The sequence below is a fragment of the Passer domesticus genome, chromosome 1 (genome assembly GCF_036417665.1).
Source record: "Passer domesticus isolate bPasDom1 chromosome 1, bPasDom1.hap1, whole genome shotgun sequence".
NCBI lineage: Eukaryota > Metazoa > Chordata > Aves > Passeriformes > Passeridae > Passer > Passer domesticus.
Window position 1 is genome coordinate 44,746,434 of NC_087474.1, and position 19,416 is coordinate 44,765,849.

The 19,416-nt window shown below is 43.7% G+C and overlaps 1 protein-coding gene and 1 long non-coding RNA gene across 4 annotated transcripts in view; one reads left to right on the plus strand and one right to left on the minus strand.

The window, feature by feature from the left end:
• ZDHHC3 (zinc finger DHHC-type palmitoyltransferase 3) overlaps window positions 1–16,403 on the minus strand; it is a 33,881-nt gene extending 17,478 nt beyond the window's left edge. For 2 of the 3 annotated variants that reach the window (XM_064417444.1, XM_064417460.1), the window contains exons 1-3: window positions 16,305–16,338; window positions 4,645–4,974; window positions 1,819–1,943 (exon numbers count right to left, since the gene is read on the minus strand). In XM_064417444.1, the coding sequence (XP_064273514.1) occupies window positions 1,819–1,943; window positions 4,645–4,950 (431 nt within the window). In that variant the 5' untranslated portion in view covers window positions 4,951–4,974; window positions 16,305–16,338. Of the gene's footprint in view, window positions 1–1,818; window positions 1,944–4,644; window positions 4,975–16,300 lie in introns of all 3 variants that reach the window. The other variant, XM_064417450.1, reaches the window with a different exon arrangement.
• A 133-nt stretch (window positions 16,404–16,536) lies between these two features.
• Window positions 16,537–17,940, plus strand: LOC135299091 (uncharacterized). Its single transcript, XR_010361147.1, has 2 exons — window positions 16,537–16,731; window positions 17,192–17,940. It is a non-coding gene; the product is annotated as an uncharacterized LOC135299091 (long non-coding RNA).
• Window positions 17,941–19,416: the final 1,476 nt, after the last annotated feature.

The window sequence follows — 19,416 nt, forward strand, 5'->3', positions numbered from 1 at the left end:
GCAAAAGCAATTTATCTGCCAGGTAATGTACTTTGTAAGACAAGTATCTCTCATTGTGACTAAAAAAAAGGAAGGGGTAAGGTGAGGAAGATGATGAAGGAGGAGGATGCCTCCCTGTGTGCAGGTGTGCACACATTCCCTTGGGCTCTGGGAGAGGTGAGTACCCACGCAACCCTCCAACTGCTCCTACTTCCCTAGAGGGACTACCTGAAGCAGCCATGCCACCGATGTGAAAGAGACAGGAGAGGAAGCTGGGAGGGGAGTTTTATTCCATGTACATATACCAAAAACAGTTGGATGACAGGCAGAACAGGAAGATAGCTGGTGGAAAAGGAAACACAGAAACCACAACTAATACTACAGGGAGCAGGGATTGTCCATACTCAGACACTTCCCCCATTCAAACACCCAGCTTCCAAATGCTGCCAGGACTAATTTACTGGGCCCAGGGGACTCACCAAACAGCACATTCATCAAAAACACCCTGGTCCCTCTGGCATACAGCTAGCACTATCTCCTGCTGATGCATACACTCAACCTTGGTGTCTTAAAGTCTAATAAATCTCCCTAGGCCACAAAAAAAAAGTCTGACTGAAGATTCTCAATAGTATCAGTGGTCAGTGGATCATGTTCCCAAACCTTAGTGTCTAAAAACTTATCTTAAAGGACAGAATAAAGGACAATGGTGATAAGGTTTTGTGTTTAGACAGAGTCCTTTTCATTTACCTACACTGTGAGTCATCATCAAGACAGCATTTTAGATGTGAAGTTTCATTCATAATTGAAAAGCTGTCAGAGGGGATTTTACAGCAGCATTAATAAGTGATAGGCATGACCACATTGCTCCTGCTGAATAACCGACTCCCGATTTTCATTAAAATTTAAAAAAATAACGAAAAACAAAAAAAAAAGAAAAACATCTGCAAACTGAAGCTCTGAAAACAAACATGAAAAAAGCAAACAGCAGGACAAGTTTGCTCAGCTCATTATCACATATTTCCCTCCCCACAAGACCACTGCATGAATCAGCACTAGCCCAGGTGCGAGCTCTCTCTGTATGTATTGGTTTTTGAGTAGGCAAGGAAGTGACACCAGTGCAAACTTATTAACTACTTACTGGAAAGCAGGTTCGCTTGCTTTAAAAGCAGAAGAGAATTTTAGGAAGTAGTTATTTTTTTGCTCACTGCCTTTAGTACTAAAAAGCTCACTACCAGTTACTCTCTTCCGGGAAGTTTATCCTACCAGAAAAAGAAAGGACATGACAGATCAGTAGGCATACTGATCTATCACACAGCACAAAAACAAAGTCACAGTACTCAACGAAAATGTGGAAGTCTGAACTCTTAAAAATATATATACAGTTACCTGCACTTCAGTTTTAACTTAAATATCACTTCTAAATAGAATACACAGTTAGACAAATGGATTTGTGAATAAAAACAAAAATGGAAAAGACACTGTCCCTTTGGGAGACATTTTATGGATTTCTATGCATTTTGGTATAGAATGTCTCCTTTCAAGTATTGTTTACATGACAATTTATGGAATGTCAGTTAGAAGTCTGTAACCAAGACAGCACTCAAAAATTGTGTTTCTCACTTTGCACGAAGTAGCTGCAGCCTCCTGTACATGAAAATTTGTCAGAAAAGGTATGAGATTTCTTCTGAGAAGCTTATATGTGTCTGGTACTATTGGCTACAGAATTTGTATGCCAATCCCTCAACTGACCCACTCCAGTCTCAGACTGCAATAACAAGGCACACTGGTGAATAATTCTTGAGGTCTTGATGAAACAGCCCTCCACAGAACAGACTTTACCTGCAGTGATGTGCTCTGTCGGGTTTGATGCTACAACATTTTGGGCACTTGTAAACCACCTGTCCTGGCTTTAGCTGTAAACTCTCAATGAACTCTTTTGTGGCATTACCTTTGGGTACAGCACCCTGCAGGGAAAAAAAAACAAACCAGGAGATTAACTTGCGCACATTATGGTTGCTAAGAAGAACAGGATGACTTAAAACTATGGGAGGGGCAGAAAGAAAAAGAAATAAAAGCTTGCCTAAGATCAACAGTTTCAAGAAAAGCAAGAAGATTCAGAAAAGAAATTTAAATGTGGTCTTAAAATATGGAACCACATACTTACACATAATTTTGGTGGGGTTTTTGTTGGTTTTTTTTTAAACATAAATAAACCTCCACTTAAGCAATTAGTCTTTTGTAGTCCTACAGTAAACTTAAAATATTTAAGAATCCTCATCCATCTTTTCACATCAACAAATGTATCATGTCAGTGCTTCCTATCACACACTGAAAACTGCAGATGTTTTATGCCAGTAGAAGCAGCTTCTTCAGAAATATTATTGTGTAAACTAAGAGTTGCTGGTAAATAACTCATGTATTTATACCTATGCTTCCATTGTGTATTTGCTATTTAAATTGGGGGTTAACATTCAAACTGTGAACACTAAGAATTGTCACACCTGAATAAGACCAGGTAAAACATTCTTAGCTGTGCAATTTCCACTTTAAAGTCTATCTTTAAATAGGTAACATATTGCTGCTATAGGAGCCCAAGTTCATGAGTTTCCAGTCTTTATAGGGACAAAAACTTGCTCCAAAAAAAAAAAAACAAACAAAAAAAACCCCAAAACAACAATCAAACTAAAGAAACACCCTCTGCTCAAAAAAAAAAAAAAAAAGGCGCCATGAAACATCGTGTATGAAATCACTGCTGGTACATTGGCACAATTTACTCCTCTGAATTTAAGGCTTTTTTAATTGAAATAGAAACAGAGATGCAATATTTCAACAGATTTCTAACAGAAGAGTCTCCTTTCAAAACATTTATACAACCTCCTAAAAGCAGTAAACAGGAATGATACACGAGTGAGAGAACTGCACATTAAACCAGTAGTATGAGGCTTTTTCAAGCAGTCTTTGGGGGGTTTTTCCCACAAAAACTCCCAACACGCCTGACTAATTTAAAAATTACCAAAACCACTTTCCACAAAATGCTACAGCTCATGTTCTTTCTCTTCAGTATGCAGCAAAGCTCAAAACTTTAGGAATGCTTTTAGCAAGGACCCATTGAAAGCAGTTCCTGAAATGCAGGACACATGCTATCAACTGTGAAGAACTGAGTTGTTAATTTCTTTATAATAAGAATTCTGCTTGTTTGCCTTAGCAGTGCTTTTTGTTTCATTCTGATCCTACATATACCCCTGGTTCCCCATGTCCTGGAAGCTTCCTTAATCCCAGGCTCACTGTCTGCCAGGTGTTAGTGCATCCCTTCTCTGTATCTTCCCTCCTGCATTTTATTTAGCTGAATGCCTCATTAAAAAAATGAAACAAAATCCCACTGTCTCTCCATCCACATACATAAATCCCATCTCACACTAGGAATTAACATATTTTTCCCAATTAGTCTCAACAGAAATTATATCTGCTTCTCCAACACTGCTCCAACTAGCCAATTTCAAAATACAGCTTTTGTTTCACAAGAGCTGCTGCTGCTAACTCTGCAAAATAATTCCAGCCACCTGAAGGTCCCTAAGCATTAAAATCACACAACATACAATAATTAGCAACCACCCTTAGGATACAAAAACTATCTAACAAACTGCTGCAGTCCTCTATTCCTGAGTCCAGTGATCAGAAGTTTCAGAGGCTGAAGTACTGCTTACACTTCTGCCCTGCAGCTGTGTCTTTACTACAAATTGTGAGAATGCCCCAAATCAAGCCATTTCTGCAGTGCTGGGGCTTCTGGAAGACCTGGAATCTAAGAAACAAAGATCATACTGAAGTCTCAACAGCACCTAACGAGGTTTCAAGGGGGACAGAGTTATCAGAGGAACATCATCACTCCCAACAGCAGCAAAAACATTTTTGAGGAAGGAGACAGGAGAAGTCTAAACTTGTCTTTCCTTCCACTGACTAGTGGAGATGGGGTTTTGAACTGAGCCTACTGTCCAGAGGTTATTAAGCAAAATGAACCATCACAGGCCATTCAGAATTAGCATCATAGTGCTAAACTTTGTCTTGTCACAGACTGAAAGATGAGAAAGTAGCAGATCTGATCTCTCAAAGCAATGTCCTAAGGATACATACAAGGGGATCTCACAACTTTAATGCTTCCAAACTTGCCTAAGAACTGCCATCTCTTAGCATGCTCAGACCATATTTATTTCAGCATTGTCCAATACACTCAACAAAATCAGTAGAATGAGAGATGGTAACACAGCTTTTCAAAACAACACATATTCTGCTCTGTTCTGCTGAAGCAATACTTGCCAAGGCAGACAACCAAAACCAGCTTTTCCAGCTTTCCTGTTTGTCAAGACACAACAAGCCACAAACACGAGGTCTGCCATTGGGGAGAAAACAGTACCAGAGAGAAACACTCTCCTTCCCAATGCAGAAAGAGGAGCTGCTCACACACCAGGAATCTAACGCTGGGTCCCTGACTTAGCATCCGACTTGAGTGGGACGAAAAATTAGCATACCACATACCTCACTCAGCAGGCTGACACACAAAAGCTATTTAAATCTGCCACTCACTCAGCAACTGATTTACCCAACATCTAGCAGACAAGAAAAACACCGCCTGTTTCTTTCCGAGACACACAGAGAGAGGTGTATACTTACTGGATCTGTCAGCATAGCACGAAAATGTGAAGCCAAAGCGAGGAAAGCCAAGGTGTTGAACAGTGTGCCATTGATGACACTATAAACATAATCTCTCGATGGAACTAGCATGACAAGAAGGACTACAAAGTCGGCATAGAACACCAGCATCCAGGTAACGACAGCACATGCAATACCACAGCCATCTCGAATAAACCACATTGTTCCCAGGGAAGCGCGGCTAGGAGGTGGAACACACTTTTCTGGCTGGAGGTATTCAGGTGTCCTTTCAATATCTCTGAAGCGGTGGAGTGGAGTAATCATCATAGGCTATTATGTCCATACTTGCATCTGAAAGAGAGTCAGAAACAGTGCTCACTGCTCTGCCAGACATCCAGACCTCTGCTCACATAACGGCATGGTCATCACATGGGAAAATTGCAGAAAGTGAAATGAAAAAGCAAAAAAGGTAAATAAATCAAACATAAAATAATGGATTGGGAAACCACACTCTTGCGCTTATCGGAACACTCCTTACTCAGAAGACTCTAAGTGCTTTTAAGAAGTGCTTAATTACACACTAGGTCTACCTGTGTGCCACCTCCACCTCCCTAAGTGGAAAAGCAACAAGCATTTTAATGAAGAAAAAGTCATCAGGTAGGAGCCAATAGGAGCGGCCACAACAGGAACTGAAGCAAGAACTCGGCACTGTCACGTGAGGGGAGAAAAGTCCTGTCACAGCTGGCAGGGTCCCTTTTTTTCTGCTTCATATTTGGGAAAGGGAAGGGTCTTTCCTACACATACTGGGAAACTTAGCAAGTGGAAGAAGAGCTTTCCTTTCTCCTTACCCACTGACTCCTAGCTTTGGGGTAAAAGCGCAAAACCAAACAGCTGTACAGTCATATTTGCAGAAACTGGATAAGAAGCAACTCAGAAAAGATCTTGACAGAAACTTCTAGTCTTGGCTGGAGGATGTAATTTCCCAACAACAGCTGTGTCCCACTCCCACCTCCTCCTCTGGCCTTACATGCCTTGCAAGTCTTCTGCTTTGCCATGCCTCTCCCACCACCTTTGCCCCATCCCTCAACAGCATTTGTTTTGCTTCCCATTTTCCAGCCAACTTGACTTTACTGTAGCAAGAGGACCAACACTAACATTGCCCTGTCCTCTCCTCTCCAGCTCTGCAGACACCTTGTATATCCAGAGAGTAAGAGCCATCTTGGAACCAGGAAGAGTAATGCTCCAGGTACATGCCACGCTTGTGTTTCAATGTAACTCCCACCAAATGTAGGCATTAGAGAAAACAGAGAGGGTACTCAGAAGTCTTTGGCAAGGCATCAATCCATCTGCACTCAATCCCTCCACCACTCAATGCTGAGCACACCTGGAATGCTACACTTTGAAAGCAGCTCTTTACACACCCAGCAACCTCCTCCAAACACACTTCTACTCAGAGTATTTGCTCAGTGCTCTAAATGCTTCCTAACACTACACCCTCTAAAGACCCACCTTCTACAAAAATGGCTGCAATAATTCTACTACCAAATACACTGAATTGCAGATCCCTGAATGGAAGGTATCAGCCTCCTGCTATTTCAAAATATGAGGCTTATTCTCCTGGCTTTGCAAAACAAGAGTGTTTGTTATGTCATTCACATTCAGAGAAAATGTTCACCACTAATTATTTTTTCAGCCAAGAAAGTTCACCCTAAAGCTAATTTTGTCATTAATTCTTTAAAAATGGATATATTTTACATAAAACATAGTGAGAGAACTGCAGAAATCCCTAGGACTTCAAACTTTTCTCCAAATTTAACAGCTAAGTTCTATCAAGTACAAGAAGAAAGCTCTACTCATCTAAATGGAGATGTCGCTTCCCCTACCACAACAGGGAAGGAGATGATAGTTTACTTTTCAGCTGTTCTTTTAAGAAGACCAAATTCATAAGTGGACAATTATTCTTTCACAACTGAAGAATAAGGTTATTAACAAGCAGGATGATTAATTACATCCAAGAGCAGAAGTGATGAGTGCTGTGTGCCTGAGTGCGAGTGACACGAAGAGAGGTACTGGAACTGCCATGGCCACAGCGAGAAGCAAAAGCCAGGAGCACAAACTTCCTAGGTGCACAGAAGCAGATGAACTAGACAATTCAATGTATTTGTTTTCTAACACAACTTGTATAAATAAACTAGGAGAATTAGGTATTTTTTAATCTTTCCACTTTGAACATTTAGTATGCTGCCAAGCGAGTTTAAGATGGTTTATGAATCTGAAGAAAGTCACGTGGATTAATGTTAAAGCGTATCAGTCCTGTATTTATACACACATCACACAGAAAAGAAATATAAGATAAAAATGTCCTTGTGAGGATATCATTTACTTCAACAAGAAAAAAGCTCACAACAAAAAACCCACTCCTCATTCACAAAATTCACATAACACGTTGCAATTACTTTGTATTGTAACCACAGCTATAATGTAGCCTCATGATTTCTGATATTTAGGAAGACAAGCTATGTACTTTTTGTAAATAGTGATTACCCAAACAATTTGGCAGTTTAAGTTCAGATAAATCTATACCTCCTAGTATATGTATACCTTTTCTCCCGTTTTTCACAACTGCTGTAAGGAGTTCACACAGACATAACAAGTATTTCAAAGACTTAGTTCTTCCACTCCCTCAAGGAAACAGGTTAACCTTCACTGCGTTGTTTAATAATCTTATTAAAATTGCTATGCTTGTTTGCCAGCTCAAAATAAAACTGACATAATTAAAGACTCACACCTGACAACAGTGTTTAGTTGAGAAGAACATCACATTACACTAAAAAGTAAGAAAGAAAACTGTAATTTAGGTGTTCAACTTTCAATCGAAAGTTTAGACTTGACACAACAGGTGCAGTAACAAGCTGGGACAGCCCTGAACACAGACTCTCAGGATTTTCTGCCTAGACTCTGAGCCTTTTTTCTCCCCTAAGGTTTTGTATTCCAAAGCAAAGGAATCAAACAGTCACAGGAAAAGTAAACTCCTATTTAAGAAAGGAATCAGTCTGACAAGTCACCTTAAGGTCAATATGAGCAAAGACTGACTGAAAGCTGAACAAATACACAGTCATTAAGCCGTGGGTTTAGTCCCGAACAGCACACTTCAGCAGTAAAATAAAAATTATTCTCTCTTGCAAGTGCAGGAAGTATAGTTTCACTCCAATAAAAGTTCTACAGCTCTCTCTCAGATATATTATGAAGCTCAACTGGGGAAAAAAATAAAAATCTATTGCTGTGTAACTGTCTAAGGAGAAACTGGAGGGAGCCCTGAGGCCCCCTCACTCTCAAAGCCCGGAGACTCAACTGTGCAGTGAGTTAAGAGGACAGAGCACAGGCCCCTGATTACGGCTGGAGGAAAATTTTGTTATTTAATGTACTCTGCCATTTAATGCTTGCTTTAGAGGCCTCATTAGGCAACAAAATAAATCAGTACATAAACACCATACATTGTTTTGAGAAATACATATGTGTTTTAGTGCCTATTATCTTAAAAGTCAAGCTATAGGAGCTTAAAGTCTCAGCTTCTCTCCTACATGACCCCGGTTAGTGAGGTTTTTTTAATTCCTTGCTCCTATATACACAAACATCTGTTTTGGTTTATGTTGTCCAGTTTGGTATTTTCATATAAATAATAGAGCAAGCCAAAAAAAAAAAAAAAAAAGTTTGTAGCAGGGTGGAAGCAGTAACTTGCCCTAACTGGTTTGCCCTTCAATCATGCTGCATATGAAATTAATTTATAAAGCAGATGGAATATGTCAGCTCCTCCTGCTCTGGAGCAAACAATATGTAAACAATGCAGGCAAAGGGCTTAAGGACTTAATCTTGGTGTCAGGCTACAAGGGAGGACACTAGGTAAATGTGAGATACAATGACAATATACACATCAATTCAGCTTAATGACATGACAGAGCAAAGACCTTTTTTGTTTCTTTTTGTCTGGGAGGCATTTGGCAATACAAGAACAATCAAAAAACATGTAATACATAAGTTAGAAATGTAAATAAAAATCCACTTCCTGCTACAATGAACACTTGAAATATGCTATTACACCCTATATAAACTGTCTTTTTACCATAAGAGCCATGTCAAAAAAAAATCTGGTTTTTAATCGCCTGTGACAGCCAAAGAATTTGCTAAGAATGTACAAACAAATGATGCGGGCCTTCACCCACAAAGTGCCTGAAAGCTACCTGAGGTTCTGATGTAAAACTGACAGCAAGCTTAAAACCACCATCATTGTGAACCTGCTGATTTTCATGTAATTATTCATGTTAGTGAAGTCAAGCACATGGGTATGACTTGCAGAACTACAGCATTACTATGTACATTGCAACCATTTCCTCTATTAAAAGCCCATTAACACTAAACTTTGGGAAAAGGTTACATTTTCATTCTGTCATACAAACTAGGTGAATTTCAACTACATGAAAACAATACTGGGGAAAAAAAAGAATAAAAAGAAGAGAGATGAGGGCAGATCATGGACGTTTTATGTTTTCAGTTTGTTTTTTTATTTACTTTAGAAATACTTCCAAACAGCTTTTATGACACACAGAGTACCTTGATAGCTGACAAATAATAGGAAAGTTAAATTTTTATCATCAAAAGAAAGCAGATACACGTAACTAGCCTTACTATATTCACTACAGCTACAGCAAGCAATCTAGATCCACAGGACAGATGTCCTTTTAAACAAAATCAGCTAGCTCCAGACAGATAGACAGAAACTGCAGGAGAATTCATTTTTAAGTTTATTTCATTTCTTCTATACATAGAACTGCATAGATTAAAACACTGCATATTTAATCTTCCTTTGTATGAGACATAAGAGAAGGTGAGTTTCCCAACTAAAAGGGTTTTTACCTATGCTTCTCCTGCCATACTTCCATGCAGCCAAAATCCAACAAGCTTGCGAAAACATGCCAAAGCAGAGGTAGTAAGAAAATATCAGTATTTATATGTATTTTTCTAATGGCTCCTGCAAGGCCTAAAAAGCTTTTATCTGATCTGCAGGAGGGCAACAAAACAGGCCAGCTATGCTGAGAATTTTTGGCAGTCTCCTGCAGATTCATCCAGATATCCATTGGCATGGCAGTTTCCAACCTCTGGTTTACAAAACCCTGGAGGGTCAATGGGGCACATCTAACAGGTCTGTGAAAGGCAGCTAAAAAAAGCAAACCTATTATTAGCAGGCTCAAATTTGCTACAGAGAGCTGTACTTCCATTGGCATACTTTCGGGACTCCACACATGGTTAAAAACACCAAACAAACAACAAAACAAAATAAACCCCACCTCAATTTGGGCTAAAAACCCCAACGGGCAGAAACCTCCTCTTGGGTTACAGTGGCAAAGGCAACAGGGAAGAAGCGGGCGCGGAAGTTAACGCTGCTCTTACAGACACCCGATGACTCAGATCGAATTATCGCAGGGCAAAGTCGGCGCTGCCAGCCCTCCTCCAGCCACCCCAGGGGCAGGGAACAGCGTTGGGCCTACCACAGATACTTCTTCACTTTTCTCCTGGAAATTCAGGTTACGTTAAGGAGTATAGTTACAGCCTAAATATTACATTACCAACTATGCATCTGCTTTTAGCAAAAGGCTCAAAAACATCTCAAGATTCTCCTGAATCCTTTGGCTCCTGAAGTCAGGCAATTTCAACACTTTCAGTTCCCATACTGAAGAAAAATGGCGTAAATAAATCTTTAAAAAATTACAAGGCTTAAAATAAATTTATGTTTCCTGAGGGTAAAAGCACAGGCTTGGATTACCTCCCTTGAAAAGGGGAATAGAGGACGTAAAACCACAGGGTAACCAATTTATAACATTTTTCTATACATAAAGGGAGTAAAGTGGCTGCACTACAATGCTTTATAGTAATTGTTTACAAAACTGTTTATAACATCAACGATTTTGATGTTATTTTCTATTTTTAATTTCTTTCTTACTTCAATGATGTCACATATGAACAAGACCTTAGTAAAAATGGCTCATGCTAAAATCATACTTTTATTATTTTTATTAGAAGCATCTTATTAGAGCGTAAGTTTTAATTGAAGTCATGTCTTCCTGAAAAACACATTTGAATAGGAGTGCAAATACACAGAGGGAACTTCTCCCTAAGGAGAGAAAGGGGAGGGGGAAATTACCTCAAAGATGTCTGTCATATCTAGAAACTCCATCCTGAGGGCTTGGATCGGGCTGCGCCTCAAAAGAGATGCAGCCACATAAGGCACAAACCCCTCAGTACTCCTCTAATTTACATCAGGGTAGACAAGAAGCAAATTCAACAGTGCCAGAGGAATTCCATTAGTAGAACTGAAAGAAAAATAAGGCAAATTTTTCTGAATTATGAATACAGGGGTTTCCCTATCCTGATGCTTGTGGTATGCAGTCTCTCAGGGTGGATGGAACAGCTTCCTGTTTAATGTCTGTAACATTACTGTTTAACTAATGGACATGTATTGTATAAATAAATTATAATGCAGTAAAGACTGCCCTAAGAGTCTGAGTTATCTGGTGATTGCACCCCCACCAAAAGGCCAGTCAGCTGCTAGCCTGAGCAAAGGAGAGCAAAGACAATGTAGTTACTGTCCAAGGTACAAAAACACTGGACCACTGGATGAGTGACAAAACTGGGACAACATGTAGAAACAGGGCACAAATCACAAGGGCACCAGGACTGAGGTCAGACTTGGATCTGACTTGGTCTGATCACAAAGTCAGTGATCTTAATAAGTCTTTCATCAGAGATAGAAGGTACTTTATAAAACCGTCATTAAGCAATGAACCATTGCAAAAGAACTGGTAAGTTTTCAACTATCAGAGCTGCAAGGGAAACAGAAATTCTGCCACTTCAATCTCAGAGTTTCCCAATAGATCAAATATACACAAGCCACTTAACCCATGTCAAAAGAGAAATATTAATCCTGAACATACCATCCTTGTTGCACTGCCACTTATCTAAAGTTAAGCATTGGAAGGAAAGAGCAATCGTGCAGGAAAGACTGCACCAGGAAACAGAAAACAACAGATGGGGATGTCATGCTTTCCAACAGCATTGCAGTTATCCTGAATGCACAGCCTTATGAGAGACAAAACAGGAGAAGCTGTCCTGGTCTTCTAGACAGCTCTGCAATTTACATGCTGACTCAGGACTTAAAACAGCAAGCCACTGGATCAGGGGAATGTAAATTCTCAATTTGTCCTTTATCAACACTTTTTTTTTTTTTAAGAAAGACAAAAAGTAAAGGGGAAGGTTTATCTATAAAACTGGTATAATTTTTAATTTCAATTTAAAAAATCACACAACTTTCATGGCATAAGGAATATGTTTTGCAAAGCAGGAAAGAGCTGCAGCTTTAAAGTTTTAATCATAATAAGAAGCTGACAGAACCCTAGTCTAAAAAAATACTTCAACTACTATCTTTCAAGGCAGAAAGAATACTTTAACTACCAAACATACGTTTTCACTCAAGATGGTCTATTGCAGGATTTGGCTCTCACCTGCTTTTGCTACAGCCCCCTCTTCACAAGCATGAACAAGTCACTCACTCTCTGATTTTATTCCCCTGCCTGTAGCTTATTATTCTGCCTTGCCACATATGGGTAGGTAAAGATGTAGATAAAAAGGCTGTAAGGCATTTAGATTTCAAATCTACAATACTACACCTAAGCAGATCCCTAAGCCAACTACATAAAGCACACAGGGCATACATTAAAATAGCACATTAAAAACACAGGAACCAAAAAATTATCACCTCTATCCTGCAAACTTAAAATCACAACTAGAAGAAACATATGCTGCTACTTCCGAGAACTGGAAAAACCTGCAGGTTCAAAGTTGCTGTAGGTTAAAGCTTTTGAAAGATAGCAAAGAACATCTGAGTTGGCAAACTAAGCATTTCTTGTTTTGCTCACTTTAGCGCTGGCAAGCAGAAGGGATCCTTGCTGCCATAAAAAATAGCTTCTGTGTGTAAACCTTAATTTTCTTTTGAAATACAAAGAGTTCAAGACAAGACCAGCTACCATATATAATATATTCCTTATCTATTCTGTGCTGTATTGGACATTTGTAATTCAAGTGGCCACTGCAAAGAACAAAGATGCATATCACATTACCTACCTTTATCATCTGCTACAGTCCTCTCTGTAATCTATGGTATGGTACACTACTGCCTTCCCACTAAGCCTGTGTATGGCTTTTTTTTACTTTTTTTTTTTTCAAGCGCATAGTATTTTACACTACCTTTACTCACTCACACTGTCTCAGCTTCAGCCCACTTGTTTTAACTTCTGCATGCTGCACCACAGTTAAGATTGGTCACCCCTGTCAGCTCTGCATTATTGCAAAACTCACAGCTGAACATGCCAAACACACCATCCACCACCAGCCCAGGAGCAGGAACGTCAACAAAGGTCTTGCACTTCCTCTCATTCAACATTCCTCTGTCGTCGAAGGATCTTAACCTTAACAGTGAGTCTTCTGTGTCCTTTTTTTACTTGCTGTTTTACTTCTCCTGGAATAGCGTTTCCCAGCATTTTTCTAGCTGAACTCTGCTGCTGTACTCTTCCCTCTCATTTCCTTACCTTCCCATAACTATCCTCTCTTTCTTTTTCCCCTCTCCTCCTGCACTCCTACCTCTTCCCCTGTAACAGCACAGGTTCTGTAAGGTCATCCTGTAACCCGGTGGTGCAAAGAGAGATATGGGGCTATAAGCCTCGACAAATCTCTCGCTCCCCTCTCCAGAAGCACTCCCAAGCAGCCCCCAAGCTGGGACACAGCCAGAAGCAGGCGACAGGAGTTAACCACCAGTACTCCCATGCAGTGAGCCAGCAACCACCTGCACTTGGCCTCTAACACCTTGCACCTCACTAGCAGGGAACTGCTGCCATGTGGGGAGGTCTTTGGCACCCACACGCCACAGACAAGCTGGCTCGCGTTTTTGGATTCCCTCTCAAAAGGACAATGTGTGAAGTGTTACTGGCAGACTTGCTGCACTGCAGCTCCAGGCAAGGGCTATCTTCTTTCCTTACTGCCTGCACAACCCAGGAGACACACAGCTTCAATTAGGAAAGCCTTAACGTCTCGTTTTCTTGAACACAACCCAAAGCTTCAGATCAGTTACATACACAGGTTAAATATGATGTTCCAGGTACAATCAGTCACATTTAGTTTGCTTCCAGCAGCTAAGCACAGGATGGGGGAAATAAAAACTGACAACAAGCTATTCTGTTATGTCATATTTTACATTATCTGCTGCCTTCTGACAGGAAGGCAGAAAAACTGTATTCCCAAATATCGCCCTAAGAAAAAGGTCATGTCTACACTGCAGAGGGATCAGAGAAAAGCATAAGCTCAGCCAACTAACATCTGCAGAGACTGGCTGAGCTACAGCCAGTCCATTTTCAGACTGACACCACTGTGGGTGCCCATCTAGTCTCCTCTACAGGAGAGATGTCCTGTTACAGCTGTAGGGAAAAGTCTGCTCAGTAAAACTGGCTCCATGAGCAAGCCTTCCTGAAATAATGCAACACACAGCTTTAAACTGCATGGACTATGCAACACTGCTGGCTTCTGTTCTGCTGAAGGTGCACAGCAATCCACCCACTGAGAAAAGTAAATTCATATTAGGTAAGAAAAAGATTCACCAAAACTAAGCTACCACTGCTCAGGATACACACATACTGCTGAAGACTGTCAGCTGCTCCCCTTTGCTGATGCAAAGGAAACTGCCCAGAAAAAACAGATAACAACTTGGGCACAGCAGACCTGCATTTGCTGAGGAATTAGGCATTCATCTTCTTGCAACCCGCTCCCATTATGTGGATTAAATTACATTTGTGTACTTGTACAACCAAACAAGCAATTTCAAACTGAAATAGACACCCTTGTATGTAACTACATCACTTAAAATTAAAAGGAAGGAGAAACCTACATGAGAATACCCAGTAGATGTTACTGCTATAGGTCCTTAATGTCACAACAAGTGTTTTGGGTTTTAGGCAGACCTGATATTTGCCCTTTCATAAACCTATAAACACACGAGACTTTCTGGGCCGCACCTTCTAAATCTCAATGAACATTCAGTCAGACACAACTTACTACCAGCAGCAGGTCCCTCTGGTGTGACAAACACTATTGCATCAGTGAGGCAGCACCAAGAGCTACGCTGACAGTCACAGCCTTTGAAGGAGCGGATCTTTATTGCACATGGGGCTGCATTTTTAAAAGACGTAAGAATGGCGTGGCTCCGTTTATGATGACTCTTATCACTGAAATGCCTGTAACATTATGTAAAAGACTTGTTGCTTTCATTAAGCAAAGGAAAACATGGTCCTCACTAATGCCTTGCTGCGTACACCACAAAACACCCAATGCAGTCACTCACCACAAGTCACCAGTCCCTCCTCTCCCTGTGATTCCACCATATCAGAACAATCATCCAAAATTGGGCTCCTTTCCCACAGATCTGACATTCTGCACGCACCTTTGCTGTGCCAGGAATCTGGCACACTGTCACTCTGTCTCTCTCATGTTGAGAAACATAGTTTATCTTTTCTGAATCGGGATCAAAGGAAAGAGATCTCAACGAACTTTGCTGTCCATCCCACATCCCTCAATGGCACACACCAAGTGGAGAGCCCATCAGGCTGCTGCCCCCTCCTCCCCAAGGCCTGTTTTCTTGATTGTCTCCTTGAAGATTATTTTCTAATGAGCCATCGTGAACTCTTGCTTCTCCTTAAAAATTTACCTTACAGAACTACTCCAGTAACACATAGAAGCTGCCGCTCTAAACCAGTCCGGATCGCTTGCTACTGCCGCGCAAAACTCGCCATCCATTTCAACTGAACCCGCCACAGCACAGCGCCATGCTTTCCCCACGGATCACTCCCGATGCCGGGGGCGCACCTGCCCGACGGGGCCATCGGACAGCCGCAGCCACACGCCTGGTGACCAGGGCCACCTCGGAGGCGACAGGGGCAGCTCCACTCGCTGTCCAGCTGCTCGCTGGCGAGCACGTCCCATCGCTGCGATGCACTGGCAAATTACAGGACCACTGCAATCCACTGACGGGTCACAGGACCCCGACGAAACCGCTGGAGGCTCCGACTTTAAATTTCCTGCCGAAGGGACTCAACGCTGCTCCGAAAGGCCGCGGAGCAGACCTAAACCGCGTATTTAGCACGCTATCATTTAACGCGCTCAGCTTCCCAGTATTTAAAGCCCAGCGCTGGAAGGCGGCGAGGAGAGAGCGGGAGCCCTCCTCCCGTCTCCCGACCGATGCCCACAGCTCCTGGGGACGCCGCTGCGGGACACGACCCGCCGCCCGGCCCTGGCCCGGGGCCCCGCCGAGGGATGCGGAGCACCGCGCGGCCCTTGGGCGGCCGCGCCACCCGCGGGCTCCGGCACGGCCGCGGGGCCGCGCGGGCCGGGGACACCGGGGACAGCGGCGGGGCCGGGGGGCGGCTGCCGGAGCGGCGCAGGCGGCGGCGGGATGGCATCCACCGGCGGCCCGCTCCCGGTTCCCAGCTCTCTGCTCCCAGTTCCCGCTCCCGCCCCGCTCCGCCAGCGCACACACCTGCCCGCCCCCCAGCACCCCCCGCCCCGCGCTGTCAGTCGCACCCACCTACCCCAGTGGCCGCCGCCGCCGCCGCCGCGGGTCCGGCGCGCCCCGCCGCCCCCGCGCCGGCAGCGGCACGGCACGGCACGGCACCGCACCCCCCCTTCCGCCGCCCGGCCGCCCGCCCCTTGCGCGGAGGTGGAGCGGCCGCCGGGAGGAACCAGGAAGTGAACGGCGGCGGCGGGAGGCAGCGCGTCCCGGCCCTGCCCTTCCCCGCCCCGCCAAGGGCTCCGCGGCCCTCGGACGGCACCGGCGGCTCGCCCCGTGTTGCCTGTGCCGACTGCGCGTTAACGGCCCGGCGTGCGGGCGCCTGGGGGGAAATGCGGGTTTTGTGAGGAAAAACCCCACACTTTTTTGTTTTGACATGGGAGCAGATGGTTGTGCCTCAGCCGGCACCTCTGAGCCCCAGGCCGGTTCAGGGTAGTTCTGGTTTGCAGGTATCCAAAATCTGCTGGCACCCAGGGAGGAGCTGTACAATGCAGAGCAGCGAGGATGTTTGGGGGACTGGAGTATCATTCTTAGGAGGAAAGGCTGAGGGGGTTGGGCCTGTTCAGTCTCAAGAAGAGATACTGAGAGGCGATATCATTAATGTGTATAAACGTCTAAAAGGAGGGGCATGTGGGTGTGCCAAAGAGATGGAGCTAGGCTCCTCTCAGTGGTGCCAAGCACTAGGATGCGAGTGGCAGAAACTGATGCACAGGAAGTTCCACCTGAACACGAGGAAGAACTTCTTTATTGTGTGGGTAAACACTGGAAGAAGTTGTACAGAGAGGTTGTCCTGTGCCATGTGCTCTAGGACAGCCCTGCTCGAGCAGGGAGGTTGGACCAGATGACCCACAGTGGTCCAACCATACCTGTTCTGTGACTGTGATTCTGTGACAGAGCACTCCACTGCAGGTGTCATCTTCAGAGCCGGAGCAAGGGCTGAGTTTGCTTGACACTGTCCATGTCAAGCCACTGCTTCCAGCCTTTGTGGCCTTGCCCACAAGCAGCAGTTTTATTCCTAGTCAGAGAAGAGGAGGAAGTGAGGACATGTGAGGGAGAACAACATGGCAGCACCCAGGTCAGTGGAAAAGGAAAGGGAGGAGGTGCTCCAAGCGCCAGAGCTGAGATTCCTCTGCAGGCTGTGGTGGGAACTATGGTAAAGCAAGGCTGTCCCCCTGCAGCCCACGAGGTCCATGGGGGATGTGGAGATACACTCACAGCGCATGAGAGAAGTACTCATGCTGGAGCAGGTGGATGCCGGGGGAAAACTGTGATCCAGCAGGAGACCTGAATGGAGAGAGAGGGCCCCTGCTTCCAGAGACAGAGAGACGGTCCTTGCTTCCAAACTAGAGCAGCCTATCCTTAGAGGACTGCACCTCATGGATGAGACTCACATCACAGCAGTTTCAAGAAGACTGTTTGCCCATGGGAGGGACCCCAGGGCACAGCAGAGGAAAGACTCCTCTCCCTGAACAAACAGAAGAAAAATCTCAAGTGGCAATCTGACCAAAGCCCCCACATCCTGTCTCCCTGCACTGTCAGTGGGAAAGAGGGAGGGGCTGGGGGGGGGGGGGAAATATTGTTTAAAGGCTTATTTTACTTCTCATTATCCTCCTCTGACTCTGTTAATAATAAATTTATTTTATACCTTTAAATTTGAACCTGTTTTGCCCTTAGAGTGTTTTCTCCCAGTCCTCATCTCAACTCATGAGCCCTTCACTATTTTTTTTTCCTCTCCTCTGCCCAGCTGAGAGCAAGAGAAGATCAGCAAACAGCTTTCATGGGTGCCTGGTGTTTAACCAGTGTCAAACCACGACATGGGCCAACACACATCATTCAACTACCACAATGAAGTTAAAGACACTGCTTTGCCTTTGTTAAAAAAGAAAAAACAAATCCAACATACAAACCCCAACAAACCCAAGAAACAAGTGGCATCCTTTTTTGTATGATAAGCTTCACCACTCCCTTGTGCTGGAATTTGAATGTTCTCAGAAGTCCTCTTTAGGGCAAGAGGTTGCCTTCTGCCCTCCCTGAGGAACAATGAGCCAAACCTGGGCTCCTCCCACCTTAAAAAAACCTGCTGTTTGCATGTGAACAAGATTTGCTAGCTGAGCCTCTGAACTATGCAAGAATTTGACTAACATTAGGTAGACTCCAAGCTGGGGCGGCAGAAGTGGGAAAAAATTAACACATCACACTTTCCTGGCAATTGTAACTGTTAGCTGCTGTGGGCTAAGCCATGAGAGTCAGGAGCTAAGATGAGAGCCAGAATGTCATCTCTCTACGCTCTCAGTGGAAACCATACGGTGCATCTGCATTAACACTGGTTCAGGTCAAAGAATTCACTCACATCTTCAGAGAGTTTCTGGTTTCTTCTCACTTCTTGTTTGGTTCACACTGTGCAACGTGAGGACACAAGTACCGCACTGCAAGTCAAATGAAGGTCAGTCTGTGCTGGACAGCAGCAGTGGCAGATGCTATTTCAGAGAGAACATACAAACCAGAGCCCTTTCATGCACGGGCACTGCCTTTGTCTGGCACTCCCGTGGGCCAGCAAGGAGACCTGGCCCTGCTCACCTCCCTAGGGTGAGCGGGGAGGACAAGCTACCCAAGCTCCCAGCTCTGCCAGGCTCCACTGCCGGCTCTCCCCACCGAGCAGCAGTAAGCAATCCCCATGCAACCCTGGGGTGCAGAAATGTGGCTCCTTTCAGATGCACCTAAGCTATGGGAAGAGTCCCAGAAATGCATCTGCTGATTGATAAGCAGCCTGCCAATGGGACCAGACCAAGCTAAAATTCCCAAAACCATCCATCGTTCTTGAAGTTTGCTCCCACTGCATCATGCCACCTGCTCAAGTAGGCACAGCCAGGAATGCTTTGTACATTTGATTGAAAAAGGACTTGTGGAATGCTGGATAAACTCTGGCAGTGTGCTGAGTAATCCTTGGGAGCCATGGATCATTTTTAGCCAAGCAAGCATCAGCGTGAAGTCAAGATAGCATCTTTTAAAATACTCTGAAAATTATCACACAGGAGCTGTGCAAAAAAGCATGCAAACTTACATTAATGACTGTTATGAAACTTTCAATTAAGGCTGTCAAAAAAACCCAACCCTTAATTAGTGTTTTAATATAT